The 20,180-nt window shown below is 32.2% G+C and overlaps 1 protein-coding gene across 2 annotated transcripts; it reads left to right on the forward strand.

The window, feature by feature from the left end:
- Window positions 113-11,331, forward strand: LOC109349145 (methyltransferase-like protein 13). Of its 2 annotated transcripts, XM_019589857.1 has the most exons (17): window positions 113-523; window positions 1,617-1,718; window positions 1,816-1,882; window positions 2,668-2,849; window positions 3,430-3,678; window positions 4,406-4,489; window positions 4,580-4,627; window positions 4,726-4,790; window positions 5,643-5,691; window positions 7,661-7,916; window positions 8,336-8,457; window positions 9,373-9,453; window positions 9,580-9,654; window positions 9,864-10,057; window positions 10,202-10,352; window positions 10,919-11,134; window positions 11,206-11,331. In XM_019589857.1, exons 1-16 carry the CDS (start codon window positions 164-166, stop codon window positions 11,114-11,116), a joined length of 2,283 nt encoding a protein of 760 aa, XP_019445402.1. In that variant the 5' UTR covers window positions 113-163; the 3' UTR covers window positions 11,117-11,134; window positions 11,206-11,331. The 2 variants fall into 2 exon arrangements, with proteins under 2 accessions (XP_019445402.1, XP_019445393.1); XM_019589848.1 differs by having other exon boundaries at window positions 10,919-11,331.

Consider the following 20,180-nt stretch of genomic DNA (forward strand, 5'->3'; position numbering starts at 1 on the left):
TACTTTAACTATACATGTATCTACTGTCCAGCGAAAAAAAACTATACATGTATATACGGTGCATTAATTTATGTTATATTCTTAATCTAAACCCTATATTGACCATCCTTCTTATAAAACCCAGAAGAGTTCGAGTGAGTTAGTGCAGAGTGTAAAACAGAAAATGGGACCAAAGAAGAATTCAAAAGCAAAAGATGATATACTAGAAACCCTAGGAGATTTCACGAGCAAGGAGAATTGGGACAAATTCTTCTCAATTCGTGGCAAAGATGATTCATTCGAGTGGTACGCTGAATGGTCTCAACTCAAGAATCCACTCATCTCTCTCCTTCAATCTCAATCTCTTCAGTTACTTGTCCCTGGTTGTGGAAACTCTCGTCTCTCCGAATACCTCTACGATGCCGGTTTCAAATTAATCACCAATATTGATTTCTCTAAGGTTGTTATCTCCGACATGTTGCGCCGCAATGTCCGTGACCGGCCTGGTATGCGGTGGCGTGTTATGGACATGACCAAAATGCAGGTATCGTTTGTATATCTATGTTTAAAAGTTAGAAGTTAGTTGAAACTTGAAAGGTTATAAGATAGGAGGTGATAAACTAGTTGATTGATTTCGAGTCGCTAAAAGCCTATAAGTTAGTTGAAACTCGAAAGGCTATGAGTTAGGAGATGATGATAAAGTAGTTGATTGATTTCGAACCAGTGAAAGCGGATAAGATAGTTGATTGAATTAGAATTATTCAGTGAGTTTTGTTGATAATGGAGCTGATATATGTAAAATAGCGTAAGCTCCTAGCTTATAAGCTATCTCTACTAGCTAATCAAATATGAGCTTATAAGTTAGTAGCTTATTTGAATAAGCTCCTTTGCCAAACAGCACTAGTTACCTTATTTTTGGTCAAGTATGTTACTTGCCTAGCTTATAAGCTATGTGATGTACTTGCCAAACATGCTCTTAATTGCATTCAATACTCCTCCTTTTGTTCTATAAGTTATCCCAATATCGTAAAGGTTTATGTTATCATTACATTTATCCCCCTCGGAGGGGTGATGAATTGATGATTGAAATTACTTCTATTGTCAGTGTAGCTTCTAAACACCATGTCTAGTATAATTAAGTCAAACTTCTAAGAGATCAGTGTAATTTACCAGAAAAAGAGGTGAAAAGTTAGATAATGTTTGTTTTGTTTGGCTAATGCTACAGATTTCCAGTTTTATGTATTTTTTAGTGATAATTACAAATTTCTACCTTGTTTTTACCATTTTCACTATTTCCTTTGCAAAAAACTTGATATAAGGAAAACAAGGAAACATCTTTGTAATTATTAGTAAAACATATTGATTGAAAATGAAAGTATAAAACAAACCACACACTCCCTTAAATTGAGAAATCCGAGTTTCTTGTATTGATGCCTTTTCTACTTAAAGTTGAAACTTGAAAGTGGCACTTGTACTTAGGGTATGGATTGGTATTATATGGAGTATAGCCGTATAGGTGCAAAAAACAATTACCTTATTTACTGCAAGTTGATGTTGATTGTGGGAATCAATAAAGATTTAGAAACTCAAAAAACCTATGACCACCTTATCTTCTAAAATGTGCATAATGTGTGCAGTTTGAAGACGAGACTTTTGATGCTGTTATTGATAAAGGTGGATTGGATGCTCTTATGGAGCCAGAGCTGGGACCAAAATTGGGAAACCAGTATCTATCAGAGGTTTCGCGGTTTTTATCCATTTCTATATAGTACTTATTGATCAACTGTGTGATATAAATATTCTTTCTCATTAACTTATCCTCATTTACATTTCCAGGTAAAGAGAGTTTTAAAGCCTGGTGGGAAATTTGTATGCCTTACCTTGGGTGAATCTCATGTACTAGGTAAATTTCCTCAATGCTATTTTGTTTTCCCGAGGGAGAAGAATTTAACTTAACCTGTTTTTTTTATCAAAGAAGACTTTATTAAGAGAGAAGCGAATAGTAAATGTTGTAGGCATCTTGTTCCAATCATGGGAAAGATCACTTCTTCTACCTGTTAGCACCATTGCAATAACTTGTAGATGAACTGTCCGCAAGAGTCAGCTCAGTTGGTTAAGCTGTGAGACAAAGTGAGAATACCCGGGTTCAAACCCTAGGAAGTACACTCTCTTCCCCCTCCCCTGAAAACAAGAAATAAAAAAAAGTTTGCCTATAAAAAGTAGATGAACTGTTTTCCTCTTTATTTTGTTTGATTTATGTATTTAGTTTTTCTTGGGGTGCATAATTTACATCAAGTAGCCCAGAATTCCATTTCCTTTATGTATTTGCCACAGTTTCCTTACTGAACTATACATGGAAGAGGATTCACATTGGGCACCAACCTTCCAAACCCTACGAGGAATCATTTTATGTTCCGGTGTTGCTGACCCTTGTCATCTTTTTAGCATGAGAGCCCTCCTATCTTATGTACCTCTCACTAAAAAGAAACATTTTATCACATAAGCTACTTTATGTTATTATAATTTCTTTTTGAATTGTTTGTATTGCACTTGGACAGGGAGCTTTATTACTCAGAATCTGAAATGAAATAATTTTCTGGAACTAGTTTTGCATTTTATATTATTGAGTTTTGCCCTACTCAGCATTGCTTGGATGAAGGATAAAGATAACTAATATGCCCTTGTCAGGTCTACTTTTCTCAAAGTTTCGACTTGGGTGGAAAATGAGCATTAGTGCCATACCTTTGAAATCTTCTAGTAAATCTAGCCTTCAAACATTTATGGTGGTTGTGGAGAAGGAGCTGTCTACTTTAGTGCACCAGATTACATCATTACTTCAGAATTCTTCCCTGCATTCTAACTCAAAACAGGTAGAACATCTGGCCCAATCCTGCTGCTTTTTCCCAATACCTCATGGGCATGAGAGCTTTCTTATAATATGGATTCATGGATGATTAACCTAACAATTGTTAGCTGCATATGTGGTACTGTTGCTAGGCTTTAAATGTAATGGTTGCAGAGAATGGGTATTTAATATTTATTTTGTCGAAGTTGTTGGGTATAGATAGATCTGGGAGAAGAAATGAGAGAAAATGGGGATGCTATGTGATTGATTTGACATGTTAAAGATGCTAAGCACTATTGTGGTATTCCTGTTTATATAAAGAATTTGGTCAATTTGTTTTCTTCTTTTGACCTTTTAAGGATATCTTAACCTCTCTTTACTTTTCTGTTCTTCCTTAATAAAGTTTTTTTAAAATAAAAAACTACGGACAAACCCCTTAGATTGATCCTCGATTAGATGACTAATTAATCCTATAATATATGTATTATATTGAATATATTCTACAGATACTGTGATCTCTGAAAATTTTCTAAGAAATATTGTAGGTATTCTAATACATTTGTTGATTGCCTTCTGTTTATGGATTGTTTTTTCATTTGTGTAAGGCTTCTGGACTCCATGAAGCTCTTCAAACTGAAAATCAAATCCGAGAAAGTTACTCCAGTAGCTCTGATATATTATATTCTCTGGAAGATCTGCAAGGGGAGCTGACAAAGCTTTCCCAAGGTCGGCGATTGCAGCTAACTTTGGGTGGACAAGGTTGCTCTGTTTTTTCTTATGGAGCTGTAGTTCTTGATGCCGAGGAACAGTCCGATCCATTTACATACCACTGTGGGGTTTTCATTGTGCCTAAGGTACAATTTAGCAGAGGACCCTTTAGTTTTTTGTTCATGCATTCCTTCTAACATCATATCAAGTAAAGTTTTCTCTTAGAATATTAATTTGTGGGTTCCATGATGTATTGGTGACCATTCCCTTCTGATTCATGCACACTGGAGTTAACAAATGAATAAATAGGAAAGGGAAATTATTGTCAGAAGAGAAAGAATCATAGCCATTTACATATTTGCATTTAATAGGAAAGGGAGTTAACATATTTCTTGAAATAGGAAGTTAGGAACAATCGAACAATCATGACCAGCTGCATATTTGTTATTCTCAAATTATTCCAGAAAATGGGGTTTTTATTTCTATTCTTACTGGTTCCAACCGTGTTCATGATGGAACTGATCAAAGAATAATTGTTTTTTTGAATATTTATATCTGTTTAGATGTTGTATACTATGCGTCTAGGATCACATTACATATTATTATAAATGCTGTAGAGCTAGTTAATTTGATGGGATGGAAGGAGTTTCTATCTGTTCCAGCATTTCCTACGTTTTCCATTTTATATTTTTCTTTAACCTTTTGGTGGGTGATTAATATGTGCATCAATATGCATTTATAGAAAATATGCACTGAATATTTGCATGATGCTCATACTTCTTTGATATCAGTTTACAGTTTACTCCAATTGCCCTAAATTGTGCACATTGTAGTTGTTCTGTTTGAATTTCATGAATGAATGTTAAATTTCAGACTCGTGCTCGTGAATGGCTTTTCTTTTCCGAGGAAGGACAGTGGATGGTGGTCAGAAGCTCAAATGCAGCTCGTCTTATTATGGTAACATTATATTTACAATTTTTGGTGTTTTGGAAAAAAATTATGTTAGTTTTCTTATTGAACCTTCTAAGCAAATGTCTTCAACTTTAGGTTTTCTTGGATAACAGCCATACAAATGCTAGCATGGATGAGATTCAGGTAGAAACATCCTCGTCAGTTATGCTTTATGGGACATACCATCCAACATGTTAACTGCACTGCTTTTTACTGAAATGTGTTTTTTTATCCCCTTTCAGAAGGATTTATCTCCTTTGGTTAAAGAGTTGGCACCTGCAGAAAATGAGAATGGAGCTCAAATACCGTCCGTAATTTATTCCAATTGCTTTATTTGTCTTTCCTTCCATTTTGAATGCTTTAATCATAGTTGTCATTATTTTCTATTAATCTATTGATGGCATAATATTCAAACATGATCTATTGCTGAACTATTTGATATAAGTCCTCAGCCCCCTTCACCGGGCCATGGAAACAAAAGACGATCTGCACTGCGATGCATGCAACACTCGAGACAGCTTTTCTAAGACAGTTTATGCCTACTCATCTCATCTAATCCGCAACTTATTTTGTAACAAACACAACAGGGAAGGAAGGGTATATTGTATTCATGTCATGGAACAACAGCAAAATTGCTTTAGATACTATCATGCAACTTTCATGAATAATTATTGGCGGCTTTTGTGACAACTCAACCTTGGCTATATAATTGACTAATTTAAAGCCGCTTCATGAATATAATCAGCCAAAACTGTCAAGTGTTGGAATAAGATAGAAATTTAAAACCTAGAGAAGTACATGCTGTGGCTTGTTCTAATTTTTTCTTATAACAAATCATTTGTGATTAGTTTTTACCTTCCACTGTTGTTTCTTCCCCTGAAAAGGCAAGAACTATTTTTGTTACATTTTAAATATACTAGCCATGAAGTAGGCAAGTGATTTATAATATCATTATCTCCTGGGTTGGCAGCGCCTAGTGCTGATATTGTTTGTTTGTTTGCCCATTCTCCACAAAAATCTCACAGATCATTTCTATCCATTAGTGTTGTGTAACAGTTTTACTGTAGTCTAACCCAATTTTTACAGATGCAGTGAGTTGTACTTATACACTTCTTGAATTGCAGCTTTTCTCATAAATTCTTGAATACATGTCTTACAGTTTCATGATGGCAAGCGAGGGGATCAAGGAACGAAACAATGTTCACCAGGTTAGTAACAGCGAAAATAATGGTGTTTCTATTTTGTAGTAATTTTGATAGTGAAACACTGTCTCTTTGAGTGCTGTTCTACTCTAAAGTTGGGTTCCTGTTACTTATTATATTTTAAATGTACAGCACGGGAGAAGATGCTACTGTTTAGGAATCGGATTTTATGTGTGTAAAAGTGACTTGAGACATTTTGGATCACTTACTACTGCATTCCCTGTTTTCTAAGGAAATGTGATATCCTATTACTGCTTTGTGTGAATTGTGTTTGTGCTTGATTTAGCAGGCCACTTGTTATGAGTTGTGTTCGGGTTCTGGACTTCTGGTTGTTTTTCATAATAGGACTAGGTGGCCATGCGATTAACTTTCTCAAGTGTTGTACTTACATGAAGGGATAAGGTATATTAAGGGTTTCTATAGTCCCACTGATTATTTGAAGAGAACTTTCATACTTCCTAGTTTGGCGTTCAGTCTAATGCTTCTTTCTCATGGATGCGTTGTGCAAAGTTGGTTGTGTTTCCTGTCTACTGGCCCATTATCTATTTAGATTTTCCTTTTGGGGGAAGACTCATGCGTGCCGCTTTCATTTTTTTCCATGTCTGTCTGTGTGTGTGCAGTGTGGTGGTCATTCCATCATGCTACTTTGTTTCATTTATCCTTATCTAGGTTTTATGCAAAAAACAAGATGACAGCATAGTAGACTTCATGTGGGAGCACATCTTCTGTCCCAACATATGTATCATGTTCACATACCCCTTCATTCTCATTGGTCAGAAGCTTTGTTATCAATCGCACGCTATAGCGGTGTTGTGGAAGTTGCCGGCCCCTCCCCGCGACAAAACAGTGGATAGCGGTGCGGCTTACCGTTGCGGCTGTTGTGGCTGCCGTCGCGTTCTGCACTACCTCCATTTCGCAGGGTAGAAGGCGCAAGAGGTTGAAGATGAGTGAATTGCTGAAACCCTAATTTGTTTTAATGAAAAAAGTCCTTTTTACCCTTACTTTTTTTTATTGTTAGTCTTTTGGGTTTTCTGATTTAAAAAAAACCCTTCCACTACTCTCTCATTCAATTTCTTTCTCTTTCTTCTCATTCAATTTAATTTAATTTTCCTCTATTTTCTCCCCCTCATTAAAACTAAAATTCTTCATTTTTTCTCTCTCACTTAAATCTGTTTCAACTCTTTCTCTCCTACATTGAACACATTCTATTCCTATACTTTTCTTCCATAAAACTAACTCTTTCATTTTTTTCATCTCCTAAATTCTGAATTCACTTTATTTTTATATATCTTTCCTAAATCATAAAACTCTTGGTGATAGTGATGACTATTGAAGAGAGTCTAAATTTGTTTTGCTAAAGCCTTAGAGGCTTAATCATTATGTTTTGAGGCCTGAAAGTTAGAGCTTGAATTATAATACACTTATTATATTAAAGCCTTAAAGGCTTAGACTTATTTTGGTTATATGCTATGAATGTTTATTTAAGTTATATCTTTAATTTCATGTATGTTAGTATTTTTGTGTATTTATATGTATAGGCTGTAAAATAAATACTTCGATATATTTTTTTAGTTGTAGCGGCTATCCCGCTATAGTGTTTTTAGGGTCGTCTGCTACGCTCTGCTATCCGCAATTGACTACCTAGGTCAGAAGAATAAAATTGAATTTAATATATATTTACTTTATATTTTCTAACCAATGAGAGCAAAATGGTACATAGAGGTACAAGCTTTGGGACAGTAGATGTTGCTCCACTTCATGCATGATGTTTTATGCTACACGAGGGACTCATTGGATTTCATGCTAGGTTATCTGAACGAGTGATTAGCTTAAGATTCATGAAAGACAAGACCTTTTGCCTTTGTGATTTTAACATTTTATATGGGTGCTCATTCGTGTAAGGGCCAACTTATTTTTAATGTTCGGTGTTCCTCATATTCTCATTACATCCATCAAAATTTTCTGTGTTCTGCAGGTCACATCTTCATTGACTGGATCAATTGTTGTTGAAGATGTTGTTTATGAAAATGTTGATAGTGAAGTCAGTTCTATTTTTCCATCTAGCGTGTTGGTATTTCGACGCCTTGTGTTCGAGAGAGCTGCAAATTTGGTGCAGTCTGAAGCTCTTTTGAGAGATGATCAGTTACGTACCAAATTGGTTGGTGAGACAGGGATGAAGAAAACTAACTCGTCTAAATCTAGGAAAAGTGGATCTCAGAGAGGAAACGATGGTAATTATTTTCCCTTGCCTCCGATGTATTTAGAATCACCATTTAATGTTCATTGCTAATGCAACTCCTTAAATTGATGCTCCAGAGTTCCTGTCAAATCCTGTTAGTTTGTTCAAACTAATGTATTGTATATGATAATGAGTAATAAGCATCTTCGTCATTATATTTTCTCTTCTATTTCTCTCATAAAGTTTTATTTTATAGGAAAAAAAAGTGTGTAGCATTTTATAGCAATATAGTAGTGCATACTTGTTGCCTATGCTTCTTTTGCTGCTGTTGGTATGCCAAACTTAGTGCCTAGCTGGAAATCTCTTCAATAAAGATGTGTACTCAACTAGTCAATGTAGAAGTTTTGATGTGTTTTTCTTAGTGCCTGGCTGGAAATCTCTTCAATAAACATGTTTTTCTTGATGTTGCAGAAGCAAGCAAACAATTGACAGTCTATCATGGATATCTGGCTAGTTCTTATCATACAGGGATTATTTCAGGATTCATGTTAATATCTTCTTATATGGAAAGTGTGGCATCAAGTGGGAAAATGGTAAGTATCTCCATTTATCCTGAGGAAATAAAAGAAAAGGAACTTGGCAAAAATATTTCCAGCTTAGGAACAATTGACACTCCTTAACGATATTTAAGTAGTCAGTGAGTAATCACTTATTGACAATTGGTTAGTTTTACCAAGAATTCATTTTTTTGTTGTAAATTTCCCTTTTTATTTTCCATTCACTTAAAGAAGCAATTGCAAAAGAAATAAACTCTTTCTTAAATATATCTGATCAATGGTATTGGCCTATTGGGTTTCAAATCTAGTAAGGATAGTTGACACTAAATGTATATATTAATCTATTCCTCTGTCTGATTGATAGATTTCGTGGAATGTTCATTTTGCCATTAGATTCACATAATAATTCATGTTTTCATATATATATATAGATAGATAGATATAGATATATATTGGTTTTTAATAGAGAACAGGTAAAATATGCATTTAAGTCTGTTATGTTGATTGGTCCTATATCTTTTATTTTATCAAATTTGCTCCTTATGTTTCAAATCATAAACCATGTGCCCTAATTAATGATTCCGTTCTAAACCCTAATGGAAGTGATGACATGTCACCACAACGATGATGCGAGATGGCATGACAATTATGAGGCCTTGCTGGGTAGCGGCACATAGCCACCTTTTCCTTTTATTTATTAAGGTTTTGTTGTTGTTGTTGTGGATGTGTGAAAGAAGACTACATTGATTGAGGATTTAAAAGATAAGGGACCAAATTGACAAAAATAGAAGAGATCAATTTGGAAAAAGAAATAGATAAGGGACTAGAATGCCAAATTTCCCTAGAAGATAGCAAGTGCATGCTGAACTTTTTTTGTTGACAATCCTTACATGCTCTAAAACATTAATTTTCTGTTCATTAATGCTGATACATATGCGTTGGGCATCTCAGGTTAAAGCAGTCATAATAGGTCTTGGAGCAGGTTTACTTCCCATGTTTCTTCATGGATGTATGCCCTTTTTGGAAATTGAGGTATTGTCGTTTTCCATTATAGGAAGGGAAATAAATTAGAGTTCAGACCTAGTCCCTGCCTGGATACAAGAATGGTTTATTCATCGAAATGATATCACATGGCTTAATATTAATTTTTATCTACAGGCTGTGGAGTTAGACCCCACAATTGTTGATATTGCAAGGGACCACTTCAGTTTTGTAGAGGATAAACGCTTAAAGGTAGTTAAATATACATCCCATTTTACACTTTTAAATATGTGAACTGCGGAGAATGATAAAAATTTTGTAACTGCAAATATTATTTCGGGTGGACCTCCCACGTCCCGGAAGACTACGACAATCGTAGTGTAATTTTTGTTTGACGAATTAACCTTGAGGTCTGGAGGTCACTATATTGTCCACTAAATCTCATTACTTTGGGTTTCTAGGTGCATATAGCGGATGGGATCCAGTTTGTCACAGAGGCTGCCAGTTCCGAAGCAGCTCAGATTCTCGAAAAGAGCAATGGTTCTAGCCATACCGAGTCTCCTTCAAATGGAAATTCAGCTACATCTCGTGCAGAAGATGTAGGAGCTGCAACAGTTGATATAATTATTGTTGATGTTGACTCTTCAGACCCAAGGTATGTTGAACTATGCTTTTGGTTATTACATAAAGCTATTAATGAAAGGCCAAGAAGAAAAGGTGTTAAGCATTTAAAGATACATAAATAGTTTTTCTTCTATCATTTAAAGAAGCATACTTAACCATTACTTGTTGCGTGCAGCTCTGGTATGACATGCCCTGCTCCAGATTTTATAGATGAATCCTTCCTTGAGACTGTAAAAGATAAACTTTCAGAACATGGTCTCTTTGTTGTCAATTTGGTGTCGCGGTCCCAAGCCATAAAGGACACGGTTCTCTTGAGAATGAAAAAGGTAAAAATAAATAGTAGTGCATTACTATTGAGAGTATGCTTTTTGTTGTCTAATTCTGTATCCTATTGTTTGATTAGATTTAGATATTTAACTTGGTTACACTATAGTGTGAAGAGTTTTACACAATTATATAACGGCAATTGGCTAATAAATTTATGAGTAAATACTGTCTCTCAAAATTTTCATGTATACTAGTTTGGTCCCTCAAAAATTGAAGAACTCAAAATGGTCCTTAAAATATTAAATGAGTCAAATTAGTTCTTTTTAGTATCTTTTATGACACCTGACAGAGGACTACTTTGACTTACATTCGTGATGATTGAGTACTAATTTGAATTTTTATTTCTCTGAGTATCAAATTGGTATACATGAAAATCTTTAAGGACTAAAGTGTATATATTCCCTCTAAATTTATTGAATATGAAAAAGCCTTTGTTACAATGATTTGAGATTTTCTTGTCTACAACTATTTTGTGACTTATGTAGTGTCAGCATGGTGTTTACTCTATTTATAACTCTAATTATTTGGTCAATCTTAATTTCATTTCTGTTATTTTTACATACAGGTCTTCAGTCACCTCTTTAGCCTCCAGCTTGATGAGGATGTGAATGAAGTCCATTTTGCTCTCAAATCAGCGTCATGCATTGATGATAGCTTGTTTTCTGAAGCTTCTCTTAAACTTGAGAAATTGTTGAAGTTCAAACATCCAGAGATAGGTCAAAACATTATTAATTCGACAAAGAAGATCAAACGTTTGAAGTAAAACACTGCTTTCTTCCATAGTTGTCTTTATAAGCATGCCACTGTGTCATCTTTCTGAGAGTGTTTTCTCAATTTTGCAAAGCAAAGTGATCATGTGAGTTATATTTTTCATCAATCAAGTACTTGTAAAATATTGTAGGTATTTTAACATTATCAGGAATGTCATGCTGAGAATAGTATTTCTGGATATTTAAAAGAGTAGTTTGGTTAGCCTTTAAAAAGATTCATGTGGTTACTTTTCAGAATCCCTGGTTGTAGTTAAAATTGTTTTCTCTGCATGTGCAAAATGCCTTATTAGGTTAACCGGTTTACTTTTAACTAGTTAGACTTTTGGATTGTACCATATCATATTATATATAATTAATAATTATTTATAAATATATAATTATAAATAAACGCATAATTGTGTGTAGTTATATTGAGTAAAGTTTCCATTTTTTGAACCCCAATGAAGTAGAAAATGGAGTAGGATCTCTCTGTTTTTTTAGTGAAACGTCTGATTACTTCCCAAGTTTATTATGCTAACTTCTCGTTTGGTTAAGAATGCATGCTACGTTGAAATGATACTTGAATATTTAAGCACATCTTATACTGCTGCCTGCTATCATGTATTGCACAATTGTTCCATATAATATGATAACATAATGTTTAGAAAAAGAGTTTAAAATTTGTGCACTGTTTTTTACACTGTAGCATATCATCCACCATTGATTTGTATTACTTTTGTTTTAGAGTTAATGATGGTTAATAAATCAATGGTGGATGATTTACTGACAGTGTAAAAAACGCTTACATTGTTAGTGTATACATATTAAGTCCTTAGAAAAAACCAAACAAGTGCATAACTCAGCCACCAAACAAAATAACAAAGGACTGGGCCTTGGTCCATATTAATACCCCAAAATAATATGACTCAGACCCATCCACTACAAATAAAAGATGTATCCTTCTAAAAGTTAAAAAAAGTAACCACCAAATTTTGAAATCGTGCTCAGGAAAAAGGATCAATGTTTAGACCATGCTGTTGTATGGCATTCATACAACTAAGGGTGCCCAATTCTACGAATATTGCATGGACAAGTCCTTGCAGGGATAGCACATTTAAATGAGCTAACATATTAGCAAGTAAAATAATTCCATGAAGCAGACATTAAATAATTACATGTCATTGCCTAAAGACACACAAACCCCAATTTCCCAAAAACTGATTCTTCAATGAGATTGATAAGAATAATAATTAAAAAAGGAATTAATGTCAAAGAATGCATCAATTCAGTGCAGCTCTAATGGAGAAGCAACACATTATTAATATTGTACTCCCCTTATATAGATTTTAATGTTTAAGGTTATGCAAGGTTATGACATGAGTATTCATGTTGATGAGGGTGTATGACATATACTATGGTTAAAGTTGAGATTCTACTTAGGACCGGGAAGAATGTGAATTGAGTTTGACCCTTATTGACTTCATTTTCACCCCTTTACCATGTTGGCCCTAACCTGTTAGGTTAAAAATTACCACTTATTCACTAATTCAATTCTTATTATTTCCTTAATCTCTATCCCACTTACATTTCTGGTCACACCAAACAAGGTCATCTCTTTCCCTCCCTCATAGTTCCCATCATTGCCATTCCCTATCTCACTTCTTTCACAACAACCATCAACACCACTCACCATGTTGTGTTTCACTCATGTTCAAGGTGAAAGGAGCGATACATGTCTTCAAGGTTTTAATTAATCTAGGTCACAAGCCAAAACTGGACAAAGATGAAATTGGTAGGCTCGTCGATTCCATTAGTCCTACGCTCCAACACGACAATTTCATACAACCCAATGAAATTCGAGCATGGGTTGAGATCGAGAAAGAGCTAGCTCTTGATGATCATAAAATCGTGTTATCCCACTAAAAGGATCACAATTTTTAGTACCTTGTTGAAGACATTGATGCAAGATGTGTTGTAGATATACTCATTATGATAGAGTATAATAATTCTTTTAAACTATAATTATTGGTGCAGATAATAAAGGCAATAAATGTGTGTATTTCAATCAAAGTGGAAACTATTTATGTTGGTTGAAATAAACCATATTGAACCAAATCCTAAATTGTACAGGATTAAATAACAGAGGTAAGTAATGTATATATTAGATTCAAGTTCATTATTTTAATTTGCCTTAGTTAGATCAATTTAAGATTGTATTTAACTTTCTTTTCCTTTTCTTATACTCTTAGTATGGTGAGGTGTAGTTTAGTTATTGCAAAGCTAGAGAGTGGTTCGATTCCTGGGAGTAATACTTGTTAGGAAGAGTAACCAAACACTTGAAAGAGATTACTTCCTTACCAAAAGGTGAAATAATATATTTGATAGTTTGAAGAATGTGAGTGTATTGAGGTGAAGAGGACTATAATAGAAAATTTTATTTATTGCAACAATTTTCAATATAATTTTTGGTAGCCTTTAGGCAACGACCGTGACTTTTCCTCCGGTTTTGTAGTCATTTCCACTTTAATCCTTGTACTGCAACCGTGCAACAGTATAAATCTACAATCTATATAAGAATACAATAGGCTGTTATTATTACCAAAATTGACATCTTCAAATCTTGGCACTTGGACTTTTAGGGGGTAAAATTGTAATAACAAATTTACTTTTCATAAAAAAAAATTAAAACTTTTCATTTTCAAAATTTGAAACTGAGGTGAGTTTCTTTCTCTCATCCTTCTTCATTCTTTTTTCTTCATCTTAGGAACAATTTCTTCATCCTTGAAAATGATAGGTGAACTTTTTGTATGATTTTTTCTTACAACATCATATTTATTATCTCACTCACTCAACCTTCTTTATCATCACAGGTATGATTTTTCTTACAACATCATATTTATATTACCTCACTCACCCAACCTTCTTTATCATCACAAGTATGAGTTTTCACAAGTATGATTTTTTCTTATAAACATAATAATGAGTGATTTTGATTACTTACATTTCATTTCTTCATCTCTCTATATTTTCTTTCTCTTTTTCTTAAGTGAAAAACTTTAATGGTCACTCTCATTATGTGTTCTTCTATTCCTTCACTGTCACCTCCTTCACCAAAGTCACCATCGGAGTACCCTGATTTGTATGGGAAACGTCGTGAGATGGCCAGAGTTTATATGTTAGAGAGAGAAATAAGTTATTTTGAGGTTATTCAAAAAGTTTACTTTTATCTTCTTAACTCTAATAAAGGTAAACATAAAATGCCTTCCACTCAAATTCATTCACTGCTCCAACTGAGGCAAATGCTGTTCCAAGGTATTTTCACATTTTGTTATTTTTATGTTAATGAGCCTAAGATGTTTGATGAAATGTCTGAATGGTTGTGGTTTAAGTTTTATATGTGCTTAACATTTCTTATGTTAAATAAGATCCTAAAAATTTGAGATTGTGATTAATTATAGAAGTTTTTGTTTCAGTATCTCTATGTTATTGGGTCTTGACACTTTGATTTCATTTTGAAAGCTTATTATTAGATTGTTAGCATCTTAGGTATATGGCTCTAGATCATAATATGATAAGAAGATTGTTAGTATATGACATGTATACTTTTGTTTCATTATCTAAATTTTTTATATAGGATCGATGTTACAAAAATGATATGCAATAATCATTATTTATGTTCAATTGTTTGTTGGCACACCTCTAATTTGATATGCAGAAGGCAAAATGTATAAAAAGCATTAGTCTACGAATTATTGATTATTTTGTAATTAGACCAATTTCTAATCATATTTTGTTTGTATATATTGAGCATTTCATTTCGAAATTTGGTGTTTTTGGACTTCAGAATTATTGTCTATATTGTGTTTATCTTTATAAAGATTAATTTCTAATTTTTATGTTACCATTAATAAAACCTTTTGCAGTATGGATGAATAGAAGAATAAAAGAATAATGGGTTTTCTGTTTAGGGTAAGAAAATGTTTTCCTTTCAAATTCATTCGCTGCTCCAACTGTGACAAATGTTGCCCCAAGGTATTTTCTCATTTTGTCATTTTATGTTAATGATCCTAAAGTGTTTGACGAAATGTCTGAATGATTGTGGTTTAAATTTTATGTGCGTTTAACGTTTTTTTATGTTAAATAAGATCCTAAAAATTTAAGATTGTGATTAAGTGGACAAGTCTTTGTTTGAGTATCTCTATGTTGTTGGGTGTTGACACTTTGATTTCATTTTAAAACCTTATATTAGATTGTTAGCATCTTAGGAATATGACTCTATGTCACAATATGATAAGAAGATTGTATATATTGAGCATTTTATTTTGAGATTTGGTGTTTTTGGATATGGTTGGACTTCAGAATTATTGTTATTTTATGTTTATCTTTATCTAGATTAGTTCCAAATGGAGGTAATGTAAGACTTTGTTGACATTTTTCGGAACCTGATTCAGAAAATTGGGAAATTTCTAAATGCTGGGGACATTACATTTCATGATCAATGTTGAACATTGAGTGAAAACAAATAATGAGTTATCTCTCCATTTCCAATATGAACCTTCTTCTTCATTTTTTATCTTCCTCAAATTTTTATGCTTCATCATTTCTTCTTGATCCATGGATTCTAGATTGTGAGGTATGATTTCTGCTCATAACTTATTTCGAACTTCTTAGTGTTATCTTGGGTATGCATGTTATTTTGATGTTATTAAAGACATTTTTTTATATGAAAAGTTAACATTTTTTGGTTATTTTTTGCTCAATGAAAATGTTATCTTGCTTTTTTAGTTCAAGATAACAATTTTGATGTTATTTTGGATATGCATGTTACTTTGATGTTGTTGATAACATTTTTAGTGTACTTATTTGTTAATTTTAGTTCAACATTTAGTAAAAATATAACATTTTTACCTAAAAAGTTTACATTTTTTGGCATTTTTCCTCCGTGAAGCTTATTTCCTGCTTTTTGAGTTCAAGATAACAATTTTGGAGTGATTTTCCATTAAAACTTATTTGGAAATTCTGTATTATTTTCGATATGTATGTACTTTGAGTCTTTTGTTTCTCATAGTAAATTTATTTTTATAATTTTTACTATATCAATATTTTTTCTTACTTTTTTAGTTCAAAATTTACTAACAAGATTCTGAGCTTTCTGCTTTTGGTATCTTCCATGTTGTTGAGATGGAGACATTACATCTTCTCATTTTATACATGGATTGTGTTCATTATGCTTTCTAGGATTTGGAACCATTCAACAAACTTTATGAATAGAACAAACCTCAGTTTTCTAAAGTTGGTGTAGGAAATATATGCAAATTTTGAAATACTTTTTTCACTTGCTTGAGGACAGTTAGTTTTCTATGTCCTAAGAGAATCGGATGCCAAGACTTTATTTTGGACATATATGTAAGGCACAAATAACATTTGATAACAATTAATGTTTTATTTTGCATTGATCAATAAACTTGCTCCTTCTGGCATGTCATCCTCTTTCCCTATTCTTTTCTTCACATCAATATCATATAAGTAAGTTTTACATTCTCATTCCTAAATACTTGTTATTTGTTTATCTAATTTTATGCTTCTGTTTCTACAATTTTTTTTTTTATATATTACTATATATATTTAAAAAGGTAGGTTCATCTCTAACTATGCTTTATTTATTCTTAATAGTTACTGAAATCTCTAACTATGAACAGGTAACTCACAATCATTTAAACAGAATTTGGTGGAGTCAAGAGAATCATACACTACAGTCTACATCTTTACATTATGCTCAGTGTAGGTACTCTTTCATACCACAATGAATACGTTGTACACTAGATTTACATTTCATCAACAATTAGTTACGCTTTTCCTTATGATAATATTATCACATACTTAAGTTCATTATATATTGTTGAATTTTTATTCTATACTACCAATTTTGTTCTGTTTACGGTTAAGCATTAATTATGTTCTTTGTTTTGCTTATGTTATGTCTTCCTCTTCCAAATTTTGTTATGTATTAATTCCTTTTACAAAAATAAAAATTATGCTATACATATATTTATGTTGCTACACTACCAATTATGTTCTATTTTTTACAATGCTATGATTAAGCATTAATAATGTTCTTTGTTTTGTCTATGTTATGTATTCTTCTTACGAATTTTGTTATGTATTAATTACTCTTATGAGTAATAAAATCATGCTATACATTTACTTAAATAGGAAAAAAAATAGTTCCTATTTTTTAATATCTTTTGAAGAGTTTACAAATAGAATATAATCAGGTTGTCTTGATGTTTTGAAGTTGTATGTTTGGAGTCAACACTCAACCCAACCCATCTTGAAGTATTGATCATACCTTAGATTGTTATTAATTGTTCTATGCCAAGCTATCCGTTGGAGGAGAGTAGTATGCTACTACCTTGAGTTACTATTCATTGATCCATTTAAGCCAAAATGACTATTGAAGAAAAAATATATGCAAATTTATTTTTGCCCTCGAAGGACACTTTGCAATTCCTTTCAATATATATAAAAACAGCTTTAAGAATTAAAAAAATTCTAGCCCATTAAGTGTATAATGTTAGTGGCACTGAATTAGTCAACTTATATATACCTATGTTGGGTAGAATCTCACTTGCCCATGATCTGAATTTCCGAGCAAATTTGTCAACTAAAGAGTAACAATGAAAATTAAAAAACTTGAAAACCTATAATATTATTCATCAATCTTTATACCTTCAAAATAGATACTTGACTTACTTGGATTAACATCCAAAACAATATTCATAGAAAATTTCTTGAATGCATTCATGATAATCTAGATAGAGCAGTATTTATATGGTATGTAAACATGCTTAATATTAGTTCAACAATTCATCGCACTTTAAACAACACATAACATGATTTAAGTCATTATTTGTTTACTTATAAGTCTACACTAAAACTGAAGGAAAAATCTCAGCAAGTAGTTTTCTATGCAAATAGCAAGTATTTATTTTTTGGTTAAGTCACTTGCATATAAATAGTATAAATTATCAATAAATTTCTAAATTTTAGCCTGGCAATATTAATTTAAAGCTATGACTAAGTTTTTTTTTTGTTTTTTTATCTCAATCTATTATTCCTTCTAGCTGAGGATTAAACATAGTTTTTTCTCATTGGTAAGAGTTGCTAGGAACCTTATCATTTATTTAAGTATTTTTTCCTAGGGATTTGGTGAAAAAAGAAATTAGTTTTTTCTATATGTTGTTGTTATTGCTATCTATAACTTGATGTTTGAGATTGTTGTATATGAGTTTACTCTGATTTCCAACTAAATATACTAATAGTTGGGTGATTTTTGTTTAGGGAAAATGCTAATTGGACATTTTATGAAATATTTCCTCATGTTTATATTGTTAATATTTTATTTTATACTTCTACCTATTGTATAGTTGGCTAACTCAATGCATTGGAAAAACTCAAATGTGTAAAAAACTCTTTATACTTCATGCAATTTTAGTGCGAACAAATCAATAAATAAGAAATATTAGTTTTTTGGTCATTTTTAAGTTATTTTTTAGACTTTAAAAGATGACTAAAATTATTTTGTACATTCTTTATGAAATGATCAAAATGATGCATGTGGTGCTATTTTTATAATGATTTTATATGCTAAAGTAAGATTTATATTCTTGATTTTTTAGTTTGTACTTCTACAAACTGTATGGTTGATTATATAGTATGATTGATTACTTGAAATTGGATACTTTAACAATTTACCACTTCAAATTGTTGATCTTGAGTTTCTTATACCTTTATATTCTACAAATTTTACTTACATCGAGCTAGGATGAAGCGACCTGTGCGATTTTTCTTAAATACATGCTATTTGTTTATGCTCTTTTATGTCTCCCTTTCTAAGTATGGTTATTAACCTATACATAGATAAATACTTTGTAAATAGAGTTTTTTCTCTCCATATGTCATTCATCAACAACTATTTTTCTCGTCCAAACTTTTCTTCATAACAATTCATTATTTATTTAATATAACAAGTTTGACACTATCGCATTCATTAATAACTCTATATCAACAATCAAATATATAAATGTAATCTTTTATGAGGCAACCCTTAATAACATTTTCATTAACAAATTATACTTTTATTCTTTTAATAAATTCATGCAACATGCATTACCACCCGTGTCAATGCACAAGTATCCTACTATATACATGTTACATTATGAAAACACAATTGCATAATCCTATTCTGGAGGGCTTTAGCTATCATGAAAACATATATTATTTTTAAATTGTGTTTTTAACAATCAAAATAGTGATATATGGAGAAATGCACAATTATAAAATAACAAATGTTATATCTTAACTACCCCAACTCAAGGTAGATATCCCCAGTATTAGCAGATAAAGTTGATTTTAAGCATTCACACATATTTTTCATTAAGGTTAAAATTATCCTAAAAACTATGATGAAAGGGAAATAATAAATATTACTTGCAAAATATTGTTAACATTAATATATTTATTGGATAGGAAAGGCCCTGTATGACAAAACTAACTAAAAGTTCCAAATTATAGTTGAAGACTGGGATTGTTCTTGAAAATTGAGAAGGGAACCGAAAGTTGTGACATTATAACTACATAGCTAGTGGATTAAATTAGGATCAACATGAGATACTAGTTGCAAGTCAAAGAGCAAGTAATAAATACAGTGGAATGTAGGTAAACTTTGCAATAACAATTTCACTATGTGGAGGCAACTACATATATAGAATAATATCATAAATGATATATTATAATTTGTGTTTATTGACAAAGCATTAAATTGTATTTTTTTCTTAATCATTTTGCATTTAGTTTTTATTGATCTCTCCATTCCATTAGAATTTGAATTAACCTACATTTGATTTACTCTTCATACTCTGGCTTCTAGTGATCTCCTCCATATATTTTATCTTGTCTATGACATGAGCTACTCTAACTTTCTTCCCAATGCATTCATTTCTAATCCTATATTGTCTAGTGTTCTACTCAATCATCACAACATTCTCAACTCAGATTAGGGATGACAAAAAAGCCTGA

Source organism: Lupinus angustifolius, chromosome LG01 (genome assembly GCF_001865875.1).
Source record: "Lupinus angustifolius cultivar Tanjil chromosome LG01, LupAngTanjil_v1.0, whole genome shotgun sequence".
Lineage (NCBI taxonomy): Eukaryota > Viridiplantae > Streptophyta > Magnoliopsida > Fabales > Fabaceae > Lupinus > Lupinus angustifolius.